We start from the raw sequence: 23903 nt of genomic DNA, 5'->3' as shown, positions 1-23903 counted from the left end.
AGAGCTTCCTTCAGAACACCAGTATCTGTTCCAGCAGTCCCTAAAAAGACTCGGAGAAAATATAGCATCTGCTCAGATATGACAGGTTTCTGTTCTCATTCAAATGGTCACTTAGCTGTGGTCTACCCTGCTGCCTGCTCAAATAAAAAGTCAATGGCTTCATCTAATCCAATGCCCTGTTAAACAGGGAAAATGGTTAGATCTTCAGGGCAAAAGGATGTATGTTTCTAGTAACCTAGTCTTTAGAGTGAATTAGCAAGCAATATGTGGAAATTTATTTTACAGTGTGCATACAGTTTGGATTATTTTGCTGCAGCTGTACCTGCAAAGCAAAAGTCTTGTATGAATAAAATTGTTTCTTATCTGACTCGGGTTCCGAAACATGCTTTGAGAGGTGTACTTGAATGTGCAGATAGTCTCGAGGAATGATGCTTTTTCTGTTATTTTATTATTGTGCTTGGTTATATAATCAGAACTTCTCTGATGATATAAAAGCTGAAATTTTGAATGCATTTTTAAGTTCTGAATTGGTATTTGGGCCATGTGTTGCACACACTTTCTCAAACAATGGGATAATAGAGGCAAATGAATGCATGGGGTATCTAGGATGTTTCATATTCCAGAGTTCTCCCCAAACAAGGCATTTCTTCAAAGGGTAGAACAAACAGAAAAGTCCACCAAACAAAAGTCAAGGATCCAAAAGGAAATGGCAGATGAGTAATTCGTCAAAACCAAACGAGAGTTGTTCCTGTCCAAAATAGAAATAAACATCCTCCAAAGGAATGACTATGCTGAGTCAGAGAGCAGCCTTACCCACCCCCTTCTCTCTTCATTCTCTTCTTCCTTCTCTCAGGCTCTCTCTCTGCTTCTCTCTCTCTCTCTCTGCAGACTCTTGCAGACTGTCCAGAAGCAGGACTCAGATAAATGGTTTCTGAGAGAATACTCTTGGCAGTGGATAGAGAATTCCTCCCCCTTCCAGGGGTATTTCACCACACCCACCAGACCAGACAGAGATGTTTCCTGCAGTGCCTCACATGGTAGAAGCAGAGCGATCAGAACCAGACTTGAGAATCTTTATGGTAGCAAAAAAGGAGCAGTTTTTAAGATCTGTTCCAAGTATGTCCTTTCTAAATACCTTTATGAAAGTTCCCAAATTCAAAATGCTCACCTTACAGTTGGCCCTAGAGTTGCTTCCAGAACACTATTTCATGGTGACTCTAGATCTCAAGGATGCTTATTATCATATTCTTATTGCTCCTAGTTTCAGGAAATGTTTGATATTTGCTGTGTCTAGTGTACATTATCAGTTCTCTGCATTACCCTTTAGCTATCTACTGCTCCTTCTGTGTTTACAAAGTGTCTGGCCCCAGTGGTTGCATGTTACAGAACACTTGACATCCACATTTTTCCTTATTTAGACGATTTGTTGATTTGAGCAGATTCTGTATCCAGGTGCTTATACTGTATTTTTGATGTTGAATCTCTCTGTAAAATGTAGAAACAATGAGAACATGCTCTACACTTATAACTTCCATATCTTTTAAAGGAACTTAACCTCTTACTAAAAATCAAAGGTCATTATACATGTTTTAGCAAAAATGTGGTATATTTAGCAAAGTGTCAAATATGTCCAGTTTATTATGTGGGAAAGACAAAATGTCTTAGAGACCACATTTATGAACATTCTCTGGACATAAGGAATTGTAAGGTTTTGAATACTTTATACAAACATGTTTGTGAGAATAGTTCTCATCATTTTAAGTTTGTGGTTTTAGATCAAATTCGGAGTGATCAGCAGGGACAATATTTTGAGGAACATTTAAATTTATGTGAAGTAAAATGGCAATTAAAATTGAATGCTATGAGATATTCTGGTTTAAAGTAATCCATTACTTTAAATCCTGTTTTGAAATTAAGAGGCTATGAAGTCAGTGGATGATTTGCTTACCATTATTAGAAGTAAGTCTAGACTTACTTATTATTATTACACTTGTGCAACTGGCATAGCTTGTGAACGGTTGTATATATTAATGACTGGACTGGTGAGATAAATAATGTTCGGCAAGGAGCAAGTAGAACACATTTAGGAAACAATGTGTCTATTGTCTGTAAAGATCATTTAACTGCTGTGTAACAAGATGATGCCCTTGATAACTTTGGGATTTTGAAGGCAAGTATTCAGCAATCTGAGGATTCAGAGTGTTTAGAAGGAAACAAAAAGAAAGAAAAGAAGTTCACAACAAATAACAAGGAAGAAAAAGAAACTGATAAGTATCTCTAAAGTAAAGAGGATACTGCTTTGTTATGTAACACACAGATTGCAGGGAATAACAACATTTTTCTATCAGAAAACATTCAGTCTACAGAAAAAAGGAATCATTTTCCAAAACAGAAGGTAGGAAAAAGTGGCAAGGGGCAGGTGAAAAGGAAGAAATCAGAATTGAATGTGGAATGATTGAAGAGCATTGCTGTAAGAAAAAGAAAAAGACAGATATCGACTACATGGCTCAAGCTGAGGATGTACAAAGCTAGCTGGATGAGAATTGTATGTTTGCAAATTTAATCCGCAATGAAAACAGTAGGATTAATAAGAATAATGGTGTTCAAGATCATTGCTTTGTAACAATTGATAGAGCAGATATTACAGTATTAGAAGTTGAAGATTCTTCAGATCTGGTCAGAAAACATTTTTGTAATTGGAGAGTCAGTTATTAGAGGAACTGATACTTACATTGGCAGAGAAAATAATGAACACTGAGTAGGGTTATGCTTGCCAGGAGCAATAATAGATGTGAGACAAGCCTTTGGAACGCCTTAATGTAAGGAAGTATGGGTCTGTTTTTATTCAAATGATGTCATCCACAATGACGCTCTGATTTAGTAGGGAACATGCAACCCTCTTTGGTAGTGTAGATTGTACTGGTGTTAGCACATATTTTCACAAATCACATATAGAAAGGATACTCGGGTCACCATGAATGAAAATATTTTTTCGTTAAATACCTACATAGAAAAAATATCCCATTTTAAAAACTGGAACTGTGTAGAGCATCCAAGCCAATTTTGGGCCCATGTATGTTCAGAAAAGGATGGTATGCATTTGTCAAGATCAGGGAAGAGAATTTTGCAGAAGATATTTTGCAGTATTTGACAAACACTAGGCAGGATTTTTGCCAAGTCGAAAATTTAACAGTTCACAGATAACAACATTTAATACATCTCTGATGGCTGTTAATGCTAAGAGCATTAATAATAAAAATTTTTATTGGAAAATTTGCTACATTTCGGCAAGTATGATATTTTGTGAAACATGGTTAAAGAGCAATGACTAGAAACCAATTCTGTGCGAATATAAATGTTTTTACTCTAACAGGCATTCTAACAAAAAAATCAGGCGGAGGTGGTATCATAGGGATTAAAGATAGTTATGAGACCTGTGTTTACTACATGTTCAGTGATAACACCAATAGTATAGACTGTGTAACTCTGACAAAGACAATCCTGGAATATATATCAATTGTTGGAGTGTACAGACCACCAAAGTCAAGTGCTGATGACGTAGAGTAATTCATAAATTTCTTGCATGAAACACAGGAGAGAAGAATAATATTAGCTGGAGAATTAAATTTATCAGAAACAGATAGGAATAATATTCATTCAACAACATTAGTAAGGAAATCATTCACAGTGTATGTTCAGGAACAACATTTGCTTTATTTGTATTAAAAAAAACTACCAGGGAACTGAACATACTAGACATTATTTGTGTTCCTAAAAAAAATACTATTACTTCAAGTCAAGTTGTACCACCATTGATGTGCAGTGATCGTGGGGTTGTAAAGGTTAATTTGTTGCTAGATAATTCTGCCCATCTGAAATCTAAACCAGTGCACAGACTATTTATTACGGATTGTATGGAACCAAAACAGTCGCTATTTAACACTAACTGGAGTGATGTGTTTAGTGGAGAAACAGTAGAATGAATGTGGAAAGTTTTGAAAGAGAAATTGTTGGAGTGCAAAAATCAAAAAAAAATGTTTAATATCAGGATCTAGGCATACCGTGTCAGGGGGATATATTTCCTCAAGAACAAGAAACTTGATTAAGGTGAGATACAAGAAATGGAAGCGAGGTTGAACTACAACTTTAAAAACTGAAAAAACAAGCTGGACAAAAATTCAGCTTAGTGTGACATAAGTTCAAGAAAAAAATTAAACAAAAAATTATGTAAAGATACTGAGCATAATGGGAACCCTTTTTCTATAGATACATAAGGTGTGGAAAGAGTAAAGATGTACACATTGATAAACTGTATGTAGATACTAAAATTTCTTCTCAGACATAACAGATTGTAGATGTATTTACAAAATCATATGCAAAATAGTTTGGCTGCACAAAGGGGGTGGTAAGTTGTCTTAGTGACATCCATCTTTGTAAGCGAACTGTAGTTGAGTCCAGCACTGGAAATACCATCAAAAAGCCCCATTAGAAAACTTCTGCAATATAGCTAACCTTAACCATAAAAATAAAAACCCTCAGTCGCTAGTGTTTTAAGTTCATCTAGTGACTATCTCACAGCTAACTCTCCTGCAAAAACAGTAAATTAAAGCAAATTTAAAACTTGTCTAAAAGGACTATTGAAAGTAATAGTACACCTACCTTGCAACCTCCAATTACTGGCAAATTGGATAACTTGTTAAGCCCCGGTCTGTTCACCCTCGCTTTGCTCGGGCTCGCTTTACATCCCACCCTGCTCCCAAATTCCACCCGTGTATACTGTTGCTTAATTTATATCTATCTAGCCACACCCAACTCCTCTACAGCCAATCAGCAACAACCAATACTACAACCTCAACTAATCCCACCTGCCACCACTTGTCCCCCTTCTCTACTCCCATACTAGTACCAGATCTCAACCTAACTACTATGTCCAGCCCCACACTTTTATTGCTGACCTTTCTGCCATCCCTGCTACTCATCCCATATCCACTCATCTTATGAGAACACAGGATACCTTGGCTTTCACTACCCTAGATTCAGAATCTCAACTCCGTCACTTACACACAAACGCTGAACTTCCCCCTTCCCATATTCTTAACTCACCAACCCCATCCAATTATGTCCCTATCGGGCCTAAATACATCTGCCCCAAACCAAGGTACTATTACTGTACTCTACTCAGGATCTGGAAACTGATAGCTAGGATAAAAAATAACCTCACCATGGATGGTGACATCCACCCAAACCCTGGTCTAACCACTACTACTGCCCCTAATCTCTCCACCAATTCCCCAACCAATATAGACCCCTTACATCGACCCCCAGACTCCTTGTTGGCCTGCCATCTAAACATCAGGAGCATTAATAACAAAATCCAGCACCTACATGCCTTCCTGGCAGTACATTCACCTGATATACTCTGCCTCACAGAAATATGGCTAAAACCTGCCACTAAGGACATTGAAGTCCTGCCGCCAGGGTACAACATGCATAGACTTGATCGTACCCAAAACAAGGGCGGAGGGGTAGCAATACTCTATACGTCCACCTTATCTGTCACCATAGAGACCCAACAACCCCCCCCCCATTCAATAATGCTGAAATTATTATCACAAAGTTACATATTAACAACCAAAAAAAGCAAAAACATTGTCTGTGTCTACATTCGCAAACACCCTTGAGGAGTTCCTAACCTGGCTCAATAACAACCAGCCACAGGAAACCATAATCCTTGGGGATTTCAACATTGACTGGAATGCCTGTTCCTCTGAATCCCCGACAACCCATGTAAACCTCCATGGATTTACCCAAGCCATAACCTCACCCACTAGGCTAGGTAAATCACAAAACAAAGCCAGTACCCTGGATTGGATACTTATCAACAACTCCCCACATCTCTATATGGCAGGCACCTTACCAGATGATCTAAGTGATCGCTGCCTCGCATATATAATGAAGCTTAAGATTAACTACTATCACCAACCCACCTATAGAACTATAAGAAGCAACAAAAACTTTGATCTTCAAAAGTTTAACAATGAAATAAAGGCATGTAACTGGTCTGCACTGAAAAACCTCCCCCTAGATGAAGCTGTCACTTACTTCAACACCAAAGTCCTGGCTATTCTTGATCTTCATGCCCCTAGTCAAACTAATAGAACCAAGGTCAGTGCTGCACCTTGGCTCATTAAAGATACTAGGACCAAAATTGCACTAAGAAATAAAGTATGGGCCACCTGTCGGACAACTAAAACCCAACCTGACCAACTCTTATTTAGGCAACTAAGAAATGATGCGAAAAAATCCATAACTATGGATAAAAAGAACTACTACCACCGCCTACAGCAAGTACACCAATATAAACCTCAGAATTTCTAGGCAGGAATAAACCTACTCCTCCACCTAGGACAAACCACCAACCCAAACCCCTCTGCCACTAATCAAAAACCCCCAGAAGACGTTGCCAGCTCCTTTAACACCTTCTCCATTGAAACCATCCAGACTTTAGCAAGCCAACACACACCCACTAGTTCTAATCCAAATGTAACCAATTCCAAAGCCATAACTCCCTTCAGTCTCCAACCAGTCTCCACTCAACTCATTAAGACTGTACTTAGGAAACTAAGACTCACCACCCTGGCTGCCGACCTCCTCCCAGCTGACCACTTACAAAAGGCTGCAGATGCAATTGCATTACCCCATCTCTGTCCTTATCAACCGAACCATATCAGAAGCCATCATCCCAGACATATGGAAAATCTCACACGTCATACCTCTTCACATGGAGGGCAGTTCCACCGAACTGTCTAACTACAGGCCCATAGCTGTTTTGTCACCACTAGCTAAGATCATGGAGGAGTGTGTTCATATTCAACTCATGAAATATCTCACACAGAACAAACTACTATCCAACTCGCAACATGGCTTTAGGTCGAATCACAGCACCACAACAGCCCTCCTCTCTTTCACAAACACTATAAACCATAACCGTAACAATAACTTATTGTCCTCCACTCTCTTCCTAGACCTATCCAAGGCCTTTGACATGGTGGATCACAGAATGCTAATGAACAGCTTGGAGGCCTACAACTTAAACAAACAGGCCCTCCAATGGTTTGATTCCTACCTATAAGGCAGGTAACAGACAGTACTGTGGCAGGGTAAACTCTCCTCACACCTCCCCATCAGACTTGGAGTCCCCCAGGACTCAATACTAGGTCCCCTTATTTTCTCCATCTTTATAAATGAACTTAACACAGTCATACCAGAGGCTACCAGCATTCAATATGCAGATGACTTGACCTTGATCTGCTCTGTGACCACCCCAGCAAATCTTACCACAGTAACCCAAAGCACCTTCAACAAGGTTGAAAAATGGCTATTAAATCAACGTCTAATACTAAATTCCAACAAAGCTAAGTTACTTCTCTTCACCCCAACATATTGGACCACCTCGCCATTGTTCAACATAACAGCTAATAACGGTGCCATCATCTCCCCTGCAACCCAAACTAAACTGTTGGGTGTCACGAGCGACAACAACCTCAGGTTTGATGTTCACATCAATCAAACTATAAAAACTATCAATAAAAAATTCTGTAGTCTCTATAGGATCAAATCATTCCTCACCCCACAGGCTAGAATTGCATTCACCCGCTCCCATCTTCTATCTACCCTTCTTTATGCCTCCCCTCTCTTCTCCCACCTGAGCAAAACCTATCTTAATAAGTTGTCATCATGTTACAACCACATTGCCAGGTTTGCAACTGGCACACCCTACCGTACCCACCACTGCCGGAACCTAAATCTCCTGGGCTGGCTGGAACTACCCCACCTTCTACAGCTCATAGTTGCCCATAAAATGCTCCACCATCCGGACATTACTCCAGCCCTAAGAAACATAATCTGCCCCTACATCAACAATCGAACAATCTGCTCATCCACCAAACTCCTAGTACTTACAATCAAATCCAACCATGCTGCGGGCGACTCCCTCTTTGCCAACTCTGTTGGTAAAAACTGGAACTCACTATCAGCTGACCTTACCCTAGAGTCTTCACCAAGGATATTCAAATACAAACTTAAAAGCCACTTCAAATCACACTGGATATGTCCCTGTACCAACCCCGGCTAGTACCCACACAACCCTCCACCTCGCTTTTAATAAATGTCCTTACCCGTCCATCCCTCTTCATCTAACCAGGGATAACCTTCACAAAAGCTACTCAATGTATTGATTGTGTAAATAAATTATCTTAAACACAAGGTAATATGTTATCAATAGCAATTACTTGAATTGAAATGTAAGCCTCAGGCCTCATGGATGGTTGTATTGCTATGTCTGTAATCTGCTTGTGTCTGTAACCTCAGTTATTGGACTACGTATTTTTGTAATGCCTATAACCTAAGTGCAATGTTCCTAGTATTTGTAATATGTATATGTAACTTGGAGCTTTTCTCCCTGGGACTCCGCTGAAAATGGACATGTATCCAGTCGGTCTAGGGGAGTAGGACAAACCCTGAGTCATATAGACCCTTAAGTCTACTTTCATGCTGTTGAAAAATAATGGAGAAGGTAATGTTATATAAGTTATTGTCAGAGCTGGAAAGGTTGGGACTTGAAACCATATATCAACATCCATATGTTGAAAATAGTTCTATTACTACCTGTAACATTGTTTTTATAACAATGTAATAAAAACTATGGATGAAAAATTGTGCTGTGATGTAATTTATACAGATTTAATTTCAGCATTTGACAGGGTTATACACAAAACACTGATCAGTAAATTAGAACAACTAGGTATCGATGTACTGTTGATAATATGGATAGCTGCATGTCTTACAAATAAGACATGGCAAGTATCATGCAGCAATTGCGCAGGTGAAATTCTTGGTTACAGTCAGGGTGCCCCACTTGTTTAGATTGTATCTTTCAGACCTAACATTTTCATCTGAGGTGTTCTACAGTCTATATGCAGATTAACTGAAATTGGGTAAACTGATTACGTGTTATACGTGAGGCATGTCTACAAAAGAACTTGACTAAATTAACCATTTGGACACAGGAGAATAATATGTTGATAAATACATCAAAAACTAATCATATGAGATTTGGGAGACATAAATTGAAAGGTTAATATTTAATACAGCACACAGTGATTGAAATTATAGATTAATTTAAGGACCTGGGTATATGGGTAAATCCAGATCTCTAGTTATATAACTACAGATTGTAAAAAGATTTATAAAGTCTAGGAAATTGGAAGTGATAGTCATTGTTTATTAGTTACATTAGACCCAAACCTGAGTATGGAATAACATTATGGAAAGCTTATAAGAAAACAAACATGAGTAAACTGGAAAGAGTTCAGCATAAATATACCAAGGGCATCCATGGATGTGAATATTTATGTTATTATGCAAGACTAAAATATCTGAAGTTGTACATTGTTTCTTGTAGATATCTAAGAAGAGATCTTATTCAGGTATATAGGGCATTTAGAGACAACTACCTCTAGAAATGTTTGAGGTTATCAAAAAGTAGCAGAGAATCATCAGACAGCCTATGCAGAAGATTCTGTAGGAATGAGAAGTGTACTAACTGGATCTCTGAGAGAGTACCTGATGTATGGAACACACTACCAAATTACATTAAAGCAAGTACTAGTTTAGATATTTTTAAGAAAAGTCTGGACACATTATGGGAACAATTGTTTTGGTATATTGGCAGGCTAGAAGGGCAGTAATGCTCTTGCTTGAAATATTTGTATGCATATGTGTGTATCTATGTATGTAAAGTTGTTGACTCTTACCATCAATCTCTCAGTGTTCTATCCTGATCCAAAAAAAAAAAAGGGAGAGAGAAAACATTTTACAAACCTTAAATGCTCACTGAAATCTCAGGTACTACCTTGACAGAACAATGCCGTTTAGGAATACTGAGCAGTTACTTGTCTCCTATATGGGAGCTAGGAAAGGTCGACCTGTCTGTAAGCAAATTAATGCAAGATGGTTGTCCTCTGCCTTTGTGTTCTCTTACTTCCCCCATGGTAAATCTGTTCCAGCCAAAGTTTTCTTCAGTGGCATATTGGAAAGGGTTGATCTGTAGAAGCATTCTAGAGACAGAATGGTTCACTGTCATACATTCAAAAGCATAACAAACTGGATTCCTTTTCAAGGTCCAGCAGGCTTTGCTAGGACCATTTTCCAGGGGCTCCTAGATCCTTATCCTTCCACCACCTAGGTAGGGTAACCTTTTGGAATGTACCCAAAATGTCACTGAGGCAGTGGGAATGAGTACCTGTCATAGTAAATGTTCTATTTCCTCACTGCCACCACCCACCCGCTATCCTCCAAACTGTGCATAGTTGAAGTGGATATCAACCTCTTTGATTTGGTTGTTGTTGGATTTGGTTTTCATATGGTGTAGTGATTAGCTGTGAATTTACTCTTGCTAGATGATTCTGGCATCGGGTATTTTCCTTTGTGAGAGTGGAAAAGCCTGAACACTCGTTTGTTGTGACAGCTTCCCTCTCAGGATATGTTCAACCAATCAGTGATTACATGAAGAGAGAGGGTGGAGAGTCTGAGCTTTGGAATTCTGGCTAGTAATATGTTAACTTGGCAGATAACCCAAAATGCCACTGAAGCAGTGAGAAACTCAAATATCTACTGTTACAGATAACTAAGACTTATGCAACTGTACTTTCCCTTTTTGTCTCAGCCAGTCTGTAGTCCCCTTCCTTCCCCCACATCATGCTGTGCCAAAACTACAGTTCTGCTGTTAAAAGTAGCCATCCAGGTGGCCCCACCAGTCCAGAAAGGGCACATCTTTTACTCTGGGGTTCTTTTAATGCCAAAACAACTTTACCACATTCTCATCTTAAGCAGTATATTGTCAATGTCATGTTACAGTCCATCCTTACCCCTTTGAAGTAGACACGATGTGCTGTTCAGACCTCCAAAATGCTTATTTGCACAGCAGAATTGCAAAGTAGTCCAGGAGATTCCTTCAGTTCTGCATAGCAGTCTGTCACTTTCAGTTGAAGTCACTACCATTTTGTTTTACTAGAGCCCCCAAGATGTTTACCAGATGCACATCCACAGTTGCAGTATATTTCTGCCTTCTAGATTTTAGGGTCTTTTTATGCCTTGACAACTGACTTCTAGCAGCTGCATCCATGGACAGTCTGTTTGCCCATAGGAATTTGCTTCTTGATCTCTTTCAGTCCTTAGGCATAATAGTCAACCTTGACTCTCATAATCTCAGATGATGCTCTGTTAGTCTGTAATGTTCACTGGCTGAACTCTGAACACTGTGACTTCTATTTGAAAAAAGACTCTTCTCATGAGAGTTACTGTCTTGCAGATGATTAACAGCAGTTCAGATGCAAACCCTCTTTTGCCTTTAAGCATCGGGGTCTGATTTCTTCTGCAGTGGTTATGGTTCCTCACAGCAAACGGTTCATGAAGGTCCTTCATGGGTTCTTAAAGTACAGTAAAGTCAGCGTTTAGACTATCCCTATGTGAGGAATTCCAAGAAATGTAAGGACCAAGGGCCATCTTTATCTTCGTCTTCATGGTTAAGATCTTTTCTCTAACTTGTTTTTAGACAGACCCTTTCAGAACCCATCGCCCAAGGCAATAGTGAACATGGTTGCCTTTGTTTTAGAGTAAGTAGGCTGTCAGTATACGGAGCAGACAATCCATGGCACCTGGTCCACCCAAAAGACCAATCTGCACATCAATATACTAAAGATAAAGGTGTCCTCCTCACCTTGTAAATGTTTCAGGATGTCCTACCATCCACTCCAGCAGTGTGGCAGCAGTTTGGTAATAAACAAGTGGGGGGCACTCCTACCTTCCTTCTTGAGAGGCAGTGCTGCATTTTGGAAGAGGGACATTGCCCAAACCACTTTTTCACTACTACCTCTATCTCTTGTTAGGTTAGTTCTGTTACAGACAGGCTTAAATGTTCTCTGCCGATCCCACAGAATTAATCCCTCAATCTTGCAAATGCTCACACCTTGGTCTGTTGTTGGGAGAAGCTTGCTGAGACCTCCTTATATTCTTATTCTACTGCAGTTGCAGCATTTCCATTTCCCTTATTCCTTGCAGTGGAGGATCCTCGGGGATGCAGTTATACAGACATGGACAGTTATGCTACTTTACACCTTTCACCTGTTTTCTGTTATGCTAAAATTACTCAAGAACATCAAATGAGCAGAGCCAAATGGCCTTAACACATTTGGTTCTCTCTGCTGTAACATCATTTGCTGACAGGCCTCTCCTCTTGAGACTTTCAGACGATGCTTGTCCCAGCTTTCCAGCCATCCTCACCTGGACCTTAACTTGCTGAAGCTAACCCTATTTTTTTCCAGTTCCAGTGATGGCTGGGTAGTTTTCTTGCCAATCCAGGGTAGTCCAGATCTGACTTTTGCTCAGAAACTGGGTGTCAGGAAAGCTTTGTAGCAAATAAGCTCATTTCTCTACATGAACTGCTATTTCTCAACTCTGATAACTAGCATTCAAGAATATCTTTCATTCACAGATCAGTCAAAATTCATAAAGTTGTAGTTAATTTCTACCAGTGAATGAGCTCTTCTCTGTTGCATGCAAAATCTTTCTTGAGAGGAACTTTTCTATTTGCTTCCTCCTATCAAGTATCCTGTTCTTCAGTGGGATCTTTATTTTGTTCTGGAAAAACTAATACTTTCTTCCAAACCTGCTTCTTCTGCTAACCTAACGTTTATTACTCAGAAGACTCTGCTTTCTGTAGCCTTTACTCCAGTAAGAAGGATGTCAATATTTACAGGCTGTCTGTGCCCATTTTCTCTATATTATTTTAAGAGTATGAAATATCTACCCCTTCCTTCATGCCCAGAGTTGTTATAGAATGTAATTTAAACAATCTATCAGTCTTTCATTGTTCTTCCTGAATGATTCCAATTGGGGTGAATACATGTTGTATAGTATGGATGCCCATGGAGAATTCTGTTTTTATTTGGATAGCACCAAAACTGTAAAGAACAATTCCACTTTCTTTATATTCTTCTTCCCTAAAACCCTGAACCTAAAGTTTCCATCGTCTTTCTCAGTGCATTAGAGTTTGCTAATAAGATAAGTTTCTATCTCGGGCTTCCAGTGTTTATACTATTTGGTCTTGGTCCATCTCACAAGCTTTCATCCAGAGTACTTTGTGTAACATTTATGCAGTTTCCACCTGTGCAATACTAAGTACTTTTGCAAGGCTGTGTAAACCTGGATGCTACATTTTTATTTTATTTATTTGTTTTACATTTGTTGACCGGGCTAGTCTAGCTGGATACATGTCCATTTTCAGTAGAGGCCCGGGGAGAAAAGCTCCATGTGCAAAATAGTATAGATAAAAAACAATAACAACATATAAAATGACAAAATAGAAAAGAAGAGAAATAAAGTAATAATAAAAATAAAAGATACACATTTTTAAATAAGGTCATGAAAAATTCTAGAGAAGTAATATGATAGAAACATTTTAAGTAAGGTTTTAAAAAAAAAGTCAACATAGAATCAATACAATGTATAGTGTGGAAGGCAGTTACCAATGTTGATAATAAGGAAATATATGTGAAGACTTAAGAAGATTTGTGAAGACTGAAGTCCCAGGATTCAGAAAAAATAAAAAATAAATAAAAGGTTAGAAAGTGAATGGAAGTTGATGCAGGTGGTTAATGCTAGAGGATAAAGCAAATTAGTCCAATTAAAGAACTATATTTGGAGCTACCAGAATCTGGGATTGTTGTTGTGTCTTTCGGCTTTTCCTGGTTAGGGGTCACCACAGCGGAACTCCGGTCCGCTAATGATTGGCAGTAGATTTTTACGGGCTGGCTTGCCGGGCCTAACGCACAACCTTCAACGAAGGAATGCCCATTCACGCATGTCGCCACACAGAAGACGCTCTGAGAATCGAACGGGCAACGTCTAACTGTGGGCGACAACGCTACTGCAGCAGCACCACCACAGTTCTCTTTGTTTCCTAATTAGCCGCCTAATAGGATTAGCTTGGGATTGTGTCCTAGAGGTGATGGCAAACTCTCAGTTTCAAATATGAAAGTTATGTACTAATTGTAGTGACTGATGTGTATCGGCAGTTTCATCTCCATCTCCATTCCTGCTCTCTGCCCTTTGTCTAAGGGCATGCTGAATGCTGTCCCATTTAGACCAAATATTTTCTGCTTTTTTTTAATATAGGAGGCTGTGACTTGCGGGCTTCCAAAATTTGGAGGGGAGGCCTTTGGTACTAAGATTATGGGTAAAATGGAGGGGCTGAAGTAGCCTGCAGAAGTTTAATGATCCAAGCTAAGTACCTGCCAATCTTAGTTCTGGAGGTGACAGAGATACAAGTTGCCATTGCAAGTATATCATTATAAGTGCAAAACTTTCATGTGTAAATGAATATGTACTTGTAATTTCTCTTTGTAGCTTTAAAGTATTGTAAGATATTTTGGTAAGCCTTTTCTTAAGACTGTAGTTGCATGTTAAGAAGGGTTTTTATATTTGGATGCAATGTATGTATGCTTTAATGGGTACCTTTGAAGGTGCAACCAAGCTTCATGCTATTTAAGGCTTTAGCAATATTTATTTATTTAATTTGTTGCAGGCTTACTGCAGCTCTAAGTCCTATTATGACCTTTCAATATGTCTTCATGATGCGGTATATTTTGTGGTGCTGTTGTGTTTATATGTTAGGCAGGTCCTATATTTTCTCAGTACTAATTTGTTTTGCTGCAGATTTTTGTACTGATTTCTGTTTGCCACCTCCTTAAAAACAGTTTTATTTAGGATGATATTCAAGTATAATGGTTAATGTTAGAGGAAGATAGTGCAGTTCTGCGTAACAATTCCTACTATAACAGTAGATAATTGTAGAGAAATTGGTGTAAAAGCAAAGCAACCCTACCAGCATCCCCAGTTGTTTGTTTACAAACCAAAAGATAAAAAGTTCTCATAGACAAACCATTCAGTAAAGATTGCAAGAATGACCCAGCCAAGCATACCTCTCAACCTCTTAGTGCAAGAAATCTGGAGAAAGCCCAAAGTAGGAGGCAAAGGCCCCAAAACAGGGACATGTTTTAAATATTATTATCATAAACTTAGAAAGTTGCTAAAGTAACAGGGTTTCTTTTAATATACATTTTCTGAAGGAGATGAAGTCTAAAACACATATGTATGTCATTGTTTAGTGACTTCAGTCCTCAGATCACCCCAGTGATTTGCCAGAAAACAGCAGAGTTTATGAGGAACAAACCAAAAATATGAGCCAAAAATTTGGACAGTTGAGAGGTATGCAGCCAAGCTAGAGTTTTCATTTTGTAATACCTTAAATTCCCTGTAGTGGGGGCCCATGGGATATATGCATACCAGTGTTTCATCTATATGGCTTCTAAATGCTTATTACCTTTTACTTAGTCTTTCTGAGTACACTCAGGCTAATAAAGCCAACCCCCTGTAGTGGTAGATATGCCTTGTTCTGGACTTTTTCTGACCATATAGCATAAGTGGATTGTTTGGTAAAACTACAGAAACACAGAGCTTAAATTCAAGCCTGGTGTCCATAAACATTAGGGTACCTGCAAAGTTGCTGAACTAACATCCAGACCAAAGGGTAAAAAGACCACACAGACAAATCATTCAGTAAAAACTGCAAGTATGCCCCAGCCAAGCTAGAGTCTTTGAATATTTCTTACTGTGTAGATGTAATCATCAGATTGTATTATTTTTTTTTCAGAATTCATCTCCCAGGGCCTCTGCTGAAGTGTCATTTTATGCCCAGTTGGGCTATCCTGGTGAACAGATGCAAGTAAATGATAAATATATTTTCAAATAACTGAAACCGTTTTAATGGCATTTCTTAATATGAGGATTTCAACACATCCACTAGTCCTTTCTTGAATGCTGAACATTGCAAATAGAAACATTAACTTTAACATTATCTTCTTTTGAACTTGTTTTGATTGCAAACCTCAGATAACTTTTCAGTAAACATTTTACATAGCTGTAGTCACCTTAGCTAGATGTTTTTTTTTTTACCTGCAGACCTTGATGAGTAAAGAACCATATACAGTTTTATTCATAAACAGGATATAGAACAAATGCACCTTACAGGCCTAAAGTGGTCTCTCAAATGTCTTTAAACCAATTGATTCAGTTTCACATCTTTTTTTCCTAAACAGGAAGTTAAGGATGAAAGAATTTTGCATTTTGCTACTGTACATAGGTCATATATTATACTGTATGGACTAAAATCATTGAGGCAGTCTAAAAAAGCCTAAGGCAGTTTTATCAACTGTTTGTGTCATTTTTAATGGAGGATTAGCAAGTCAGTCAGTTACAGAGTACCTCATCAAGCGGTTAAGTAAGTGCATTACTTTGATTGGGCAGTTACAGTATTCTGACCAGGGAGGATAGGGCTTACTCTGCCAGCTCAGCGGCAGTCCACTGCATTCTTGTTTAGAAATGTATCTTCCCAAAGTATGCGAGCTGCTGCTTGTGCACATCCATTCACACATTCTCCATTGCTATTTCCGCATGTACCATGCAAAGCACCTGCAGCGATTGGAGAGACCTCAGAGGTTTCTAACTAAGAAGATCAAGGAACTTCAGCACATACCTTACACAGACTGACTAAAGTCCTGGTCACTATACTCAGTATCATATAGACTTCTTAGGGAAGACTTATGCTTGGCTTACAGAGCAGTCTCTGACCCAAACCTAATGAATTTGCTGCACATCTGTAAATCAAACGGGATTAGAGCTACCCATTCCAGGGGCCAAAATATGACTTGCAACTTGAATAGGATGTGCTGGAGGGACAGATCTGTCTCCCAGGGACTGCTGCATATTTGGAATAGGCTGCCAATTCATGTGAAGCAGTGCAAAGCCATGACACTGTTCAAAAGAAACCTGTTTGAGTGGATGGGGCACCGTAAATTCTTACCAAGGATAGTTCCCACCATCCTCCTGGACATGGGCAGTCATCACTAAATACAATCCTGGGTATTGACTAGAGTATCTGTGGTATTACATTGGGATGAAATGGCTAGCCTTGAAATGACCTCTGGATTGATAGCCTAGTAAACTCTTATGATCCAGACATTGCAGTCTGAATGTCCAGTATAGACTAGTAGAGCAGAATTTGCTCCAGCTGACTTGCACATATTGTAGACCATTCACCTCACTTGTGGGAGGTTAGTGTACTGTGTTGTAGTTTAGTGTACACTGATTTTTACTCTCTGATTAATCTTAGAAAATTCTGCAGCAATTATCCTTATGGCAAACGTAGTACATTTCTGAGTATGTGCATCACAACAGTAAATGTTGAAAAAACAGGATTGTTATTGCAGGACAGACTTCTTCTCCTGTCCTCTTGTACTGCACAAATGTTGAAAATTGTGGGTTTATATAATCAGCTCTGTGCCATTTTGTGTATGATTGTTTTACCAATTGTTGACCCATTCAGGGGGTTAGTGTGCTTCTTTATTGCCATCATTATCCTCTTACTTGAGGGTCTGCTGTAGTGTGGTGTTAAATCTGTTCCATTAATTAAAAATTTTCTGTGTGTATGTCAGAGCTCATCTCCCTGGGCCTCTGCTGAAATTTGACATGTATCCAGTCAGACTATCCCGGTCAACAAATGTAAAATAAAATAAATAATATTTATTTTACCAATGTATGCTTTTATTCAGCTTGTTTTAGACTTTTTACCTTACTTAATCTTTTCCAATATAATTTGTTGGTAGTCTTACTATACTTTGTGTTTGGGGGGGTAAGCATTGTAATTCTTTTTCAGTCGTGCTTCATCTGTTGGTTTGGCAGTTAACACAGAGGATCAGGGCTATGATCTTTTAATGAGCTGCTTCCTTTAGTCCATGGTTTCATTCCCTCAGACTCCATCTGCCTAATATGCAAGCTAGTCATTTAACCAGACAGTGCTCCTCAGTCTCCAGGGGCAGTTGTTTCTAGTGGGCTTCCACAGTTAAATAAATAAAATAGAGTATCAAATTTCAAATACATGGCTCTAAGGATCTCGAGTTGCTGAAATGGATGAAAAGATCTGGCAAGGAACTGACAACCATCTCAGGTAATTTTCCCATTTGTATTATAAATTCCTGCAGCAGTAGTCCTGTTATTCAAACTTCTGCCGTAATCATGAGTACACTGACACAACTGTACTTTTTAAACATTAAAGTCCATTGAAACATAACTGCATTTTTTTAATTCTTCCAGGTGGATATCATAATACAGATAAGCCATATCCTCGAGGAGAAATTCTTATTGGTGGCCAGAATGTCACAATGGGTTACTACAAAAATGAAGCTAAATCCAAAGAAGATTTTATTGTGGATAAAAATGGTCAAAGATGGTTTTGCACCGGGGACATAGGAGAATTTCATTCAGATGGCTGCCTTAAGATCATTGGTGAGCTTCTTCTGATAATTTTGTCAGTTTATCTGCAGCAGCTGATATTTTAAGTGCCTTTCATGCTGCAAGTGAGATTCCACTCAAGCAACACAAACCTTTCCACTCTAGAACTGTTACCATATTTATTTATTTTGTTGATCTACTTATTGACCACAGATAACACAAGATCCACCAGGTCAAAGCTTCCATTTTGCCCTCACTGCCATCTGTTTCCTTAATGATTGTGAGTACTGTAGTAGGTAAAATGAGGTTATCACTTTTTTTTTTTCTTTGGCCTGCTGTCATATTTGTTCTTCCCTGGTGCAGCAGATGTGGACATACCAGAAACTTATTTAATGCACACCCTAAGTACTGCTGTCCTGCAGCAAGCTTTGCAGTCTCCACTAGAGTGGTGCTAAGATGCTAATGAAAAATCAGTTCCAGGTTCCCAAATGGGAAGCCTGAGTGGATCAGACTCACTCTAGAACCTTTTTTTTTTAATTTATCCTCCCCCATATAGAGTTGGAGAATAACACATGCTTTAGTGCAGCCAGTGATGTAACAGAGGTGAGACACCTGAAAATACTGAGGTCAGTAATTGGTGATGCTTGAACTGTTTTCTTAACTTTTTGGGTGTGCCAATTTACTAGAGTAATAAACACAGGAAGCCTAAGCAAACAGCCAGTACTAAGTGGTGCCCTTACATTCACTGCTGCAGTATCCATATTATAAAGGATTCCATGCAGCAGAAGCCCAACATCCGATCAGTCTCCCAAAGCCTATTGTTGCTTTAAGATACACTGCACATCACCCAAACACTGCTCGCGTAGCATAGGGCATACAGGTGACATTTAGGTGTACCATCCTCAGAATTTTACTGCCAGTCCAAACGCTTCTTCTCACCATTGGTCTGTTTGCCTACATCCATTTTCCACCAGTTTTCAATGATTTTCGATCTCCAGTGAAAGCCAATGCCTGATTGCTGAAATCTGAGCTGTTGCAGATAAGTATTCTGTTGGGGTTTTGTTTTTTCTTGGCTTTTTTGTGTTGCTAAGGGTTATTGTCATCCAGGAAGGGTAAATGCCAGTGCGGGAGATAGATCCCCCATAAAGATTGCCACAATAAGCATCTTTTTGGGTAGGAGCTTCTCTTGACCATAAATCTTCGATTTGTCAGGCATTCATCCCAAAAACCCTTCATAGTAGACTTTCTTCCCTTTACTTGTATCTTGAGAACCAACATCTTAAGCTTCTTACTAAAGATGCAATGGAAGGAACTTCCTGCCTTGAGGGTCAGCCATTAGGGAAGAAGGTAAGACAGTAATCTTCCACCATCCAGCCTCTGCCGGGTGTTTCTCCAGAGGTCGTTACGAACCGGAAGATCGCCCGGCTCTGTTGTCGGATTTCTCTTCCATGGCCAGGTTGAAGGCCAGCGAGGATCCGTCTGGCAGCGCATCCAACAAGGCTTTGCAAGCATCTGTTTCGGACATTTACAGGGAACCATGGTTGATTATTTCTGAGGGGCCTGGGGGGTCCTCAGATTCTAGTTAGGGAAGAAGTTCCTTTTACGGTTATCGAATGCCATCATGAGTCAGTGCCTTCTCAGTTTTATAAGATGGGCGTTCCCTTAAAAAGGAAACAAAAAACTAAACATGTTTCTTGTACTCCTAGAGAGCCACAAAGTGAGTGGCAGGCCTTTACTCATGGATTATTTAATGCATTAATATCATTAAAGCCTTCTCAGGGGTTTCTGTTTCTGCTCCTCCTTAGTCCTCTACTCCCCTTAAAAGGCCTAGAGAACAGGATCTTTCTGAGTAAGAGTCTGATTCTGATGAAGAATTCCTGACTTATTCTACTCAAATTCCTTCTTCTTTGGACTTTGGGTCAGAGGAGGAGGAATCTAATAGTCCTGATACTCCTTTTGAGGAAATTTCCTTTGGGAACACAATCTCTAAGATGATGGAATTTTTTAAGTGGAATTGTGCTCAGGTCTCTGATATCCATAAGCGGTACGATGAGTTACTGCAGATGGAATCTTCTTAAACCTGCAACTATTCCTCCTGTTTTAGCTGCTTTTCTGGATGCTTTTTCCAATGCCTCTAAAGTGCCTGATTCTCTGCCCCATGGTCCCAAGAAGCCTGATAGGTTTTATAGTGTGCCTGCGGATTGTAACTTTTTGTACAAATGTCCTACTGCTGACCCCTCTGTGGTGTCTGTAGCCTCTGATAAGCCATCTCAGTTGTTTCCTTCGCCCAAGTTACTGCCTTCTGACAAGGACAGCAGAACCATGGAAAGGCTGGGTAAGAGGTTTTTCACTTCTGCTACCATAGCTTTTAGGGCTATTAATCATCAGACTGATATGTTGGGCATGTATTGGCTCTTCTTTCTCAGGCTGTCTGCTTATTTCTGATCTTCCGGACCCTATGAGGGTAAAACTTCTGCTCTTTCATTGCTAGAGACTTTCTCTCAAGTAATTCATCATTGTATCAAATATAGTTATGATACAGCGAATGCCTCTTCTAGGGCTGTTGCTTTTGGTTCACTAATGAGGAAGTATTCTTGGCATAAGCTTCAACGGTTACCTGATGATATTAAGGCTAAGTTGATAGATGCTCCTCTGGATAATAAACTTTTGTTTGGGGAAACAGTTGCTGGTTTGTTTAAGTCCCTTCAGAATAAGAGGAAGGCCTTACAGGAGCTTAACATGTATTTGTTTCTCCTGTGCCTAAATTTCAGAGAAACTATCCTAATAAGTCAGCCTTTGTTCTTAGGCAATCTTGCCCTTCAACCAAAGAAAAGATTAGCAAATGGGGCTTCTCCCGCTGAGGCTACTCAGACGTCAGGGATTCAGAAGCCTTCCTTTTTTGACAAACCCGGTGCTGTCTGTCTCTTCCCAGCCACATTCCTCTTTCTCTTCGCCTTTGTTTTTCTCTTCCTGTTTGGTTTCAGATCACTCAGGATTCTTGGGTATTAGCAATCATTCATCAGGGGTACTTCATGGTATGGAAATCCTGTCCTCCTTTTATGTGCATTCCTCGGCCTTCTTAGGAACATCTTCCTTTTTTCGCAGAGGTTCTTTGAGATCTCTTATCTCAGGGTACTATTCAAGAGGTGCCTGTGTCTCAAAGAGGGAAGAGGTTTTACTCAAAAATGTTTCTAGAGCCCAGGTGTACTTGGAGATGAATTCTAGACCTCTCTCATCTAAATACTTTTCTGAAGGGGCCTTCTTTTCAGATGTTGTCCTGTCAAACTCTGTTTCCTCTCTTGCACACCTCAGGTCTATATGGTGTCTCTGGATCTCAAGGATGCTTATCTCCATATTCCGATCCATCCTCTTTTCAGGAAGTTTTTGCGTTTCTCTGGTTTTTGACATTTTCAGTTCTCTGCTTTGTCTTTTTTCCTTTCTACTGCCCCAAGGGTGTTCACCAAATACCTCGCTCCTGTGATTGCTTTTTGCAAGCTTCAAGGGATCTAAATATTTCCTTGCTTGGACAACCTGCTGATTCAGGCATCCTGTCCAGAGATTCTTTTGCAAAATCTTCATTTGGCCATTTCCCTTCTTCAGATCCTGGGGTTTACAATATACTTCAAAATGTCTTCTCTGACTCCTTCTCAGGATCATGTCTTTCTGGGTTGCAGAATTCAGATGGTACCAATGCTAGCATCCCTGCCTCCTCCAAAGGCCTTAACTCTCATTTCTTTCTTTCACACTCTTCTTCCTCTTGCTTCCATTACCGACAGGGAGTTTCTGAGAGTTCTGGGTTTCATGGCATCCATCATTCCGATGCTCCCTCTGGCCAAAGTTCACTTGAGAAAATTTCATTGGTTTCTGAAGTCAGTGTGGCTCAACATGCTCATCCTCCAGACTTTGTAGTTTCTGTTTGAGACAAAGACGAAGAGGACCTTCATTCGTGGCTTCAGCAGTTCTCTGAATCCCCGGCTCCCTTTTTTTCATCTCCCTCTTTCCTCTCAGGAACTGTTCACAGACGCTTCAGACATGGGATGGAGAGCAACATTTGGTTCCCTAAAGGTTCAGGGGGTGTGGTCACCTCATCAGCAGAAGGAGCACATCAGTGTTAAAGAGATGAGAACTCATGCTGGCTCTTTAGGCCTTTTATCCTTTTTTCTCTCTGGGGCTTCTCAAGGTATTCACTGACAGTACCACAGCCATGTGGTATATCAAAAAACAGGGAGGAATTGCCAGATGGCACTTCTAGTATAGGATCTAGCTGTCAAGTATCAAGTGACTCTTTCCTGCAGTTTATATACCTTCAGATTAGAACATTGTGGCAGATGTTCTGATCAGGTCCTTAACTCAGTCCCATGAATGGATGCTTCACAGGGATGTGTTTCTGGACATTGTCCACCAGTGAGGTACTCCTCACGTAGCTCTATTTGCCTCCTCTAAGCAGACAGCTTCCTTTGTTTTGTGCCAGATTCCTCAGTCCTCTGGTGTGGAAGGTGGATGCCCTGTCATTTTCTTGGAAGGGGATGTTTCTTTATGCATTTCTTTCTTTCATTCTGAAAGTCCTGTTCAAGATTCAACAGGATGCTCCCAAAATCTTGTTGGTGCCTCCCTTTTGGCCGTGACTGCACTGGTTCCCTCTACTTCTGCATCTGTTCACGGGCAATCATCACAGTTTACCTCACAGAGTGGATCTACATGCAGAAGACAAGGGATCTCTCATACATCCCCACCTGTCCACACTTTAGCTAACACTGTGAGTGATAGGATTTTGATTCCTCATAGACACCTTTTTTTCTGAGTATGTCCTGTAGGTACTGCAGGAGGTCAGGAAGCCTGCTATTAGGAAATCCTGCTTATCCAAATGGAAGAGGTTTTCTATTTGATGTCTCTCTCGTAACCTGAACCCACTTGCTGTGGATATTGCTTTGGTTCTCTCTTATTTGTGTGAGTTGCTCCATGCTGGTTTGGTCTATTCTTCTATTAAGACCCACTTATCAACTGTCTCTACTTGTCTGCCCTTAACTCCTCCTGTAACTTCTTAATTTTGAGGCTAAATAATTTCTTAAAAGGCATCCTTAATATTAGACCTCCCAAGAAGCCTGTTCCTCCTCCCTGGGATTTTAATTTTGCTCTGGAGAAGTTGACTCGGGCTCCTTTTGAGCCTGCTGCTTCAGCTTCTTTGCAGCATTGTTCTTGGAAGACTGTTCTTTTGTTAGACCCAAAATCAGAAAAAAGGCCAGCACCAAGGAAGGTTCAAAAGTAGTTTAATAAAACTGAAACTAGACCGGTTTCAGCAGCAAGGCTTTCATCAGTAGTATAGTCAGCAAAAAGCACTTAGTCATCATCTTATATAATGTTCTTTAAGGCATCTATATGACATCACTTCCTGATAAGTCAAAAATGCTAACAAGGCAAAAGTAATTGAAAAATACAATCAAGGCAAAAGTAATTGAAAAATACATAGTTCAGTAAACAAAAAAGTTTGCCTGAGT

The 23903-nt window shown here is 39.7% G+C and overlaps 1 protein-coding gene across 2 annotated transcripts in view; it reads left to right on the top strand.

Moving 5' to 3' along the window:
* The window catches only part of ACSL3 (acyl-CoA synthetase long chain family member 3), a 943201-nt gene that overhangs the window by 806411 nt on the left and 112887 nt on the right, over positions 1-23903 (top strand). For both annotated transcript variants that reach the window (XM_044070290.1, XM_044070288.1), the window contains exon 13: positions 18271-18462. In XM_044070290.1, coding sequence (XP_043926225.1) covers positions 18271-18462 — 192 coding nt within the window. The remainder of the gene's footprint in view (positions 1-18270; positions 18463-23903) is intronic.

Source organism: Protopterus annectens, chromosome 4.part1 (genome assembly GCF_019279795.1).
Source record: "Protopterus annectens isolate FY-2018-M chromosome 4.part1, PAN1.0, whole genome shotgun sequence".
Classification (NCBI taxonomy): Eukaryota; Metazoa; Chordata; order Ceratodontiformes; family Protopteridae; genus Protopterus; species Protopterus annectens.
The sequence above is the reverse complement of the archived record's forward strand: the minus strand, read 5'-3'. Positions and strand labels throughout refer to the sequence as shown.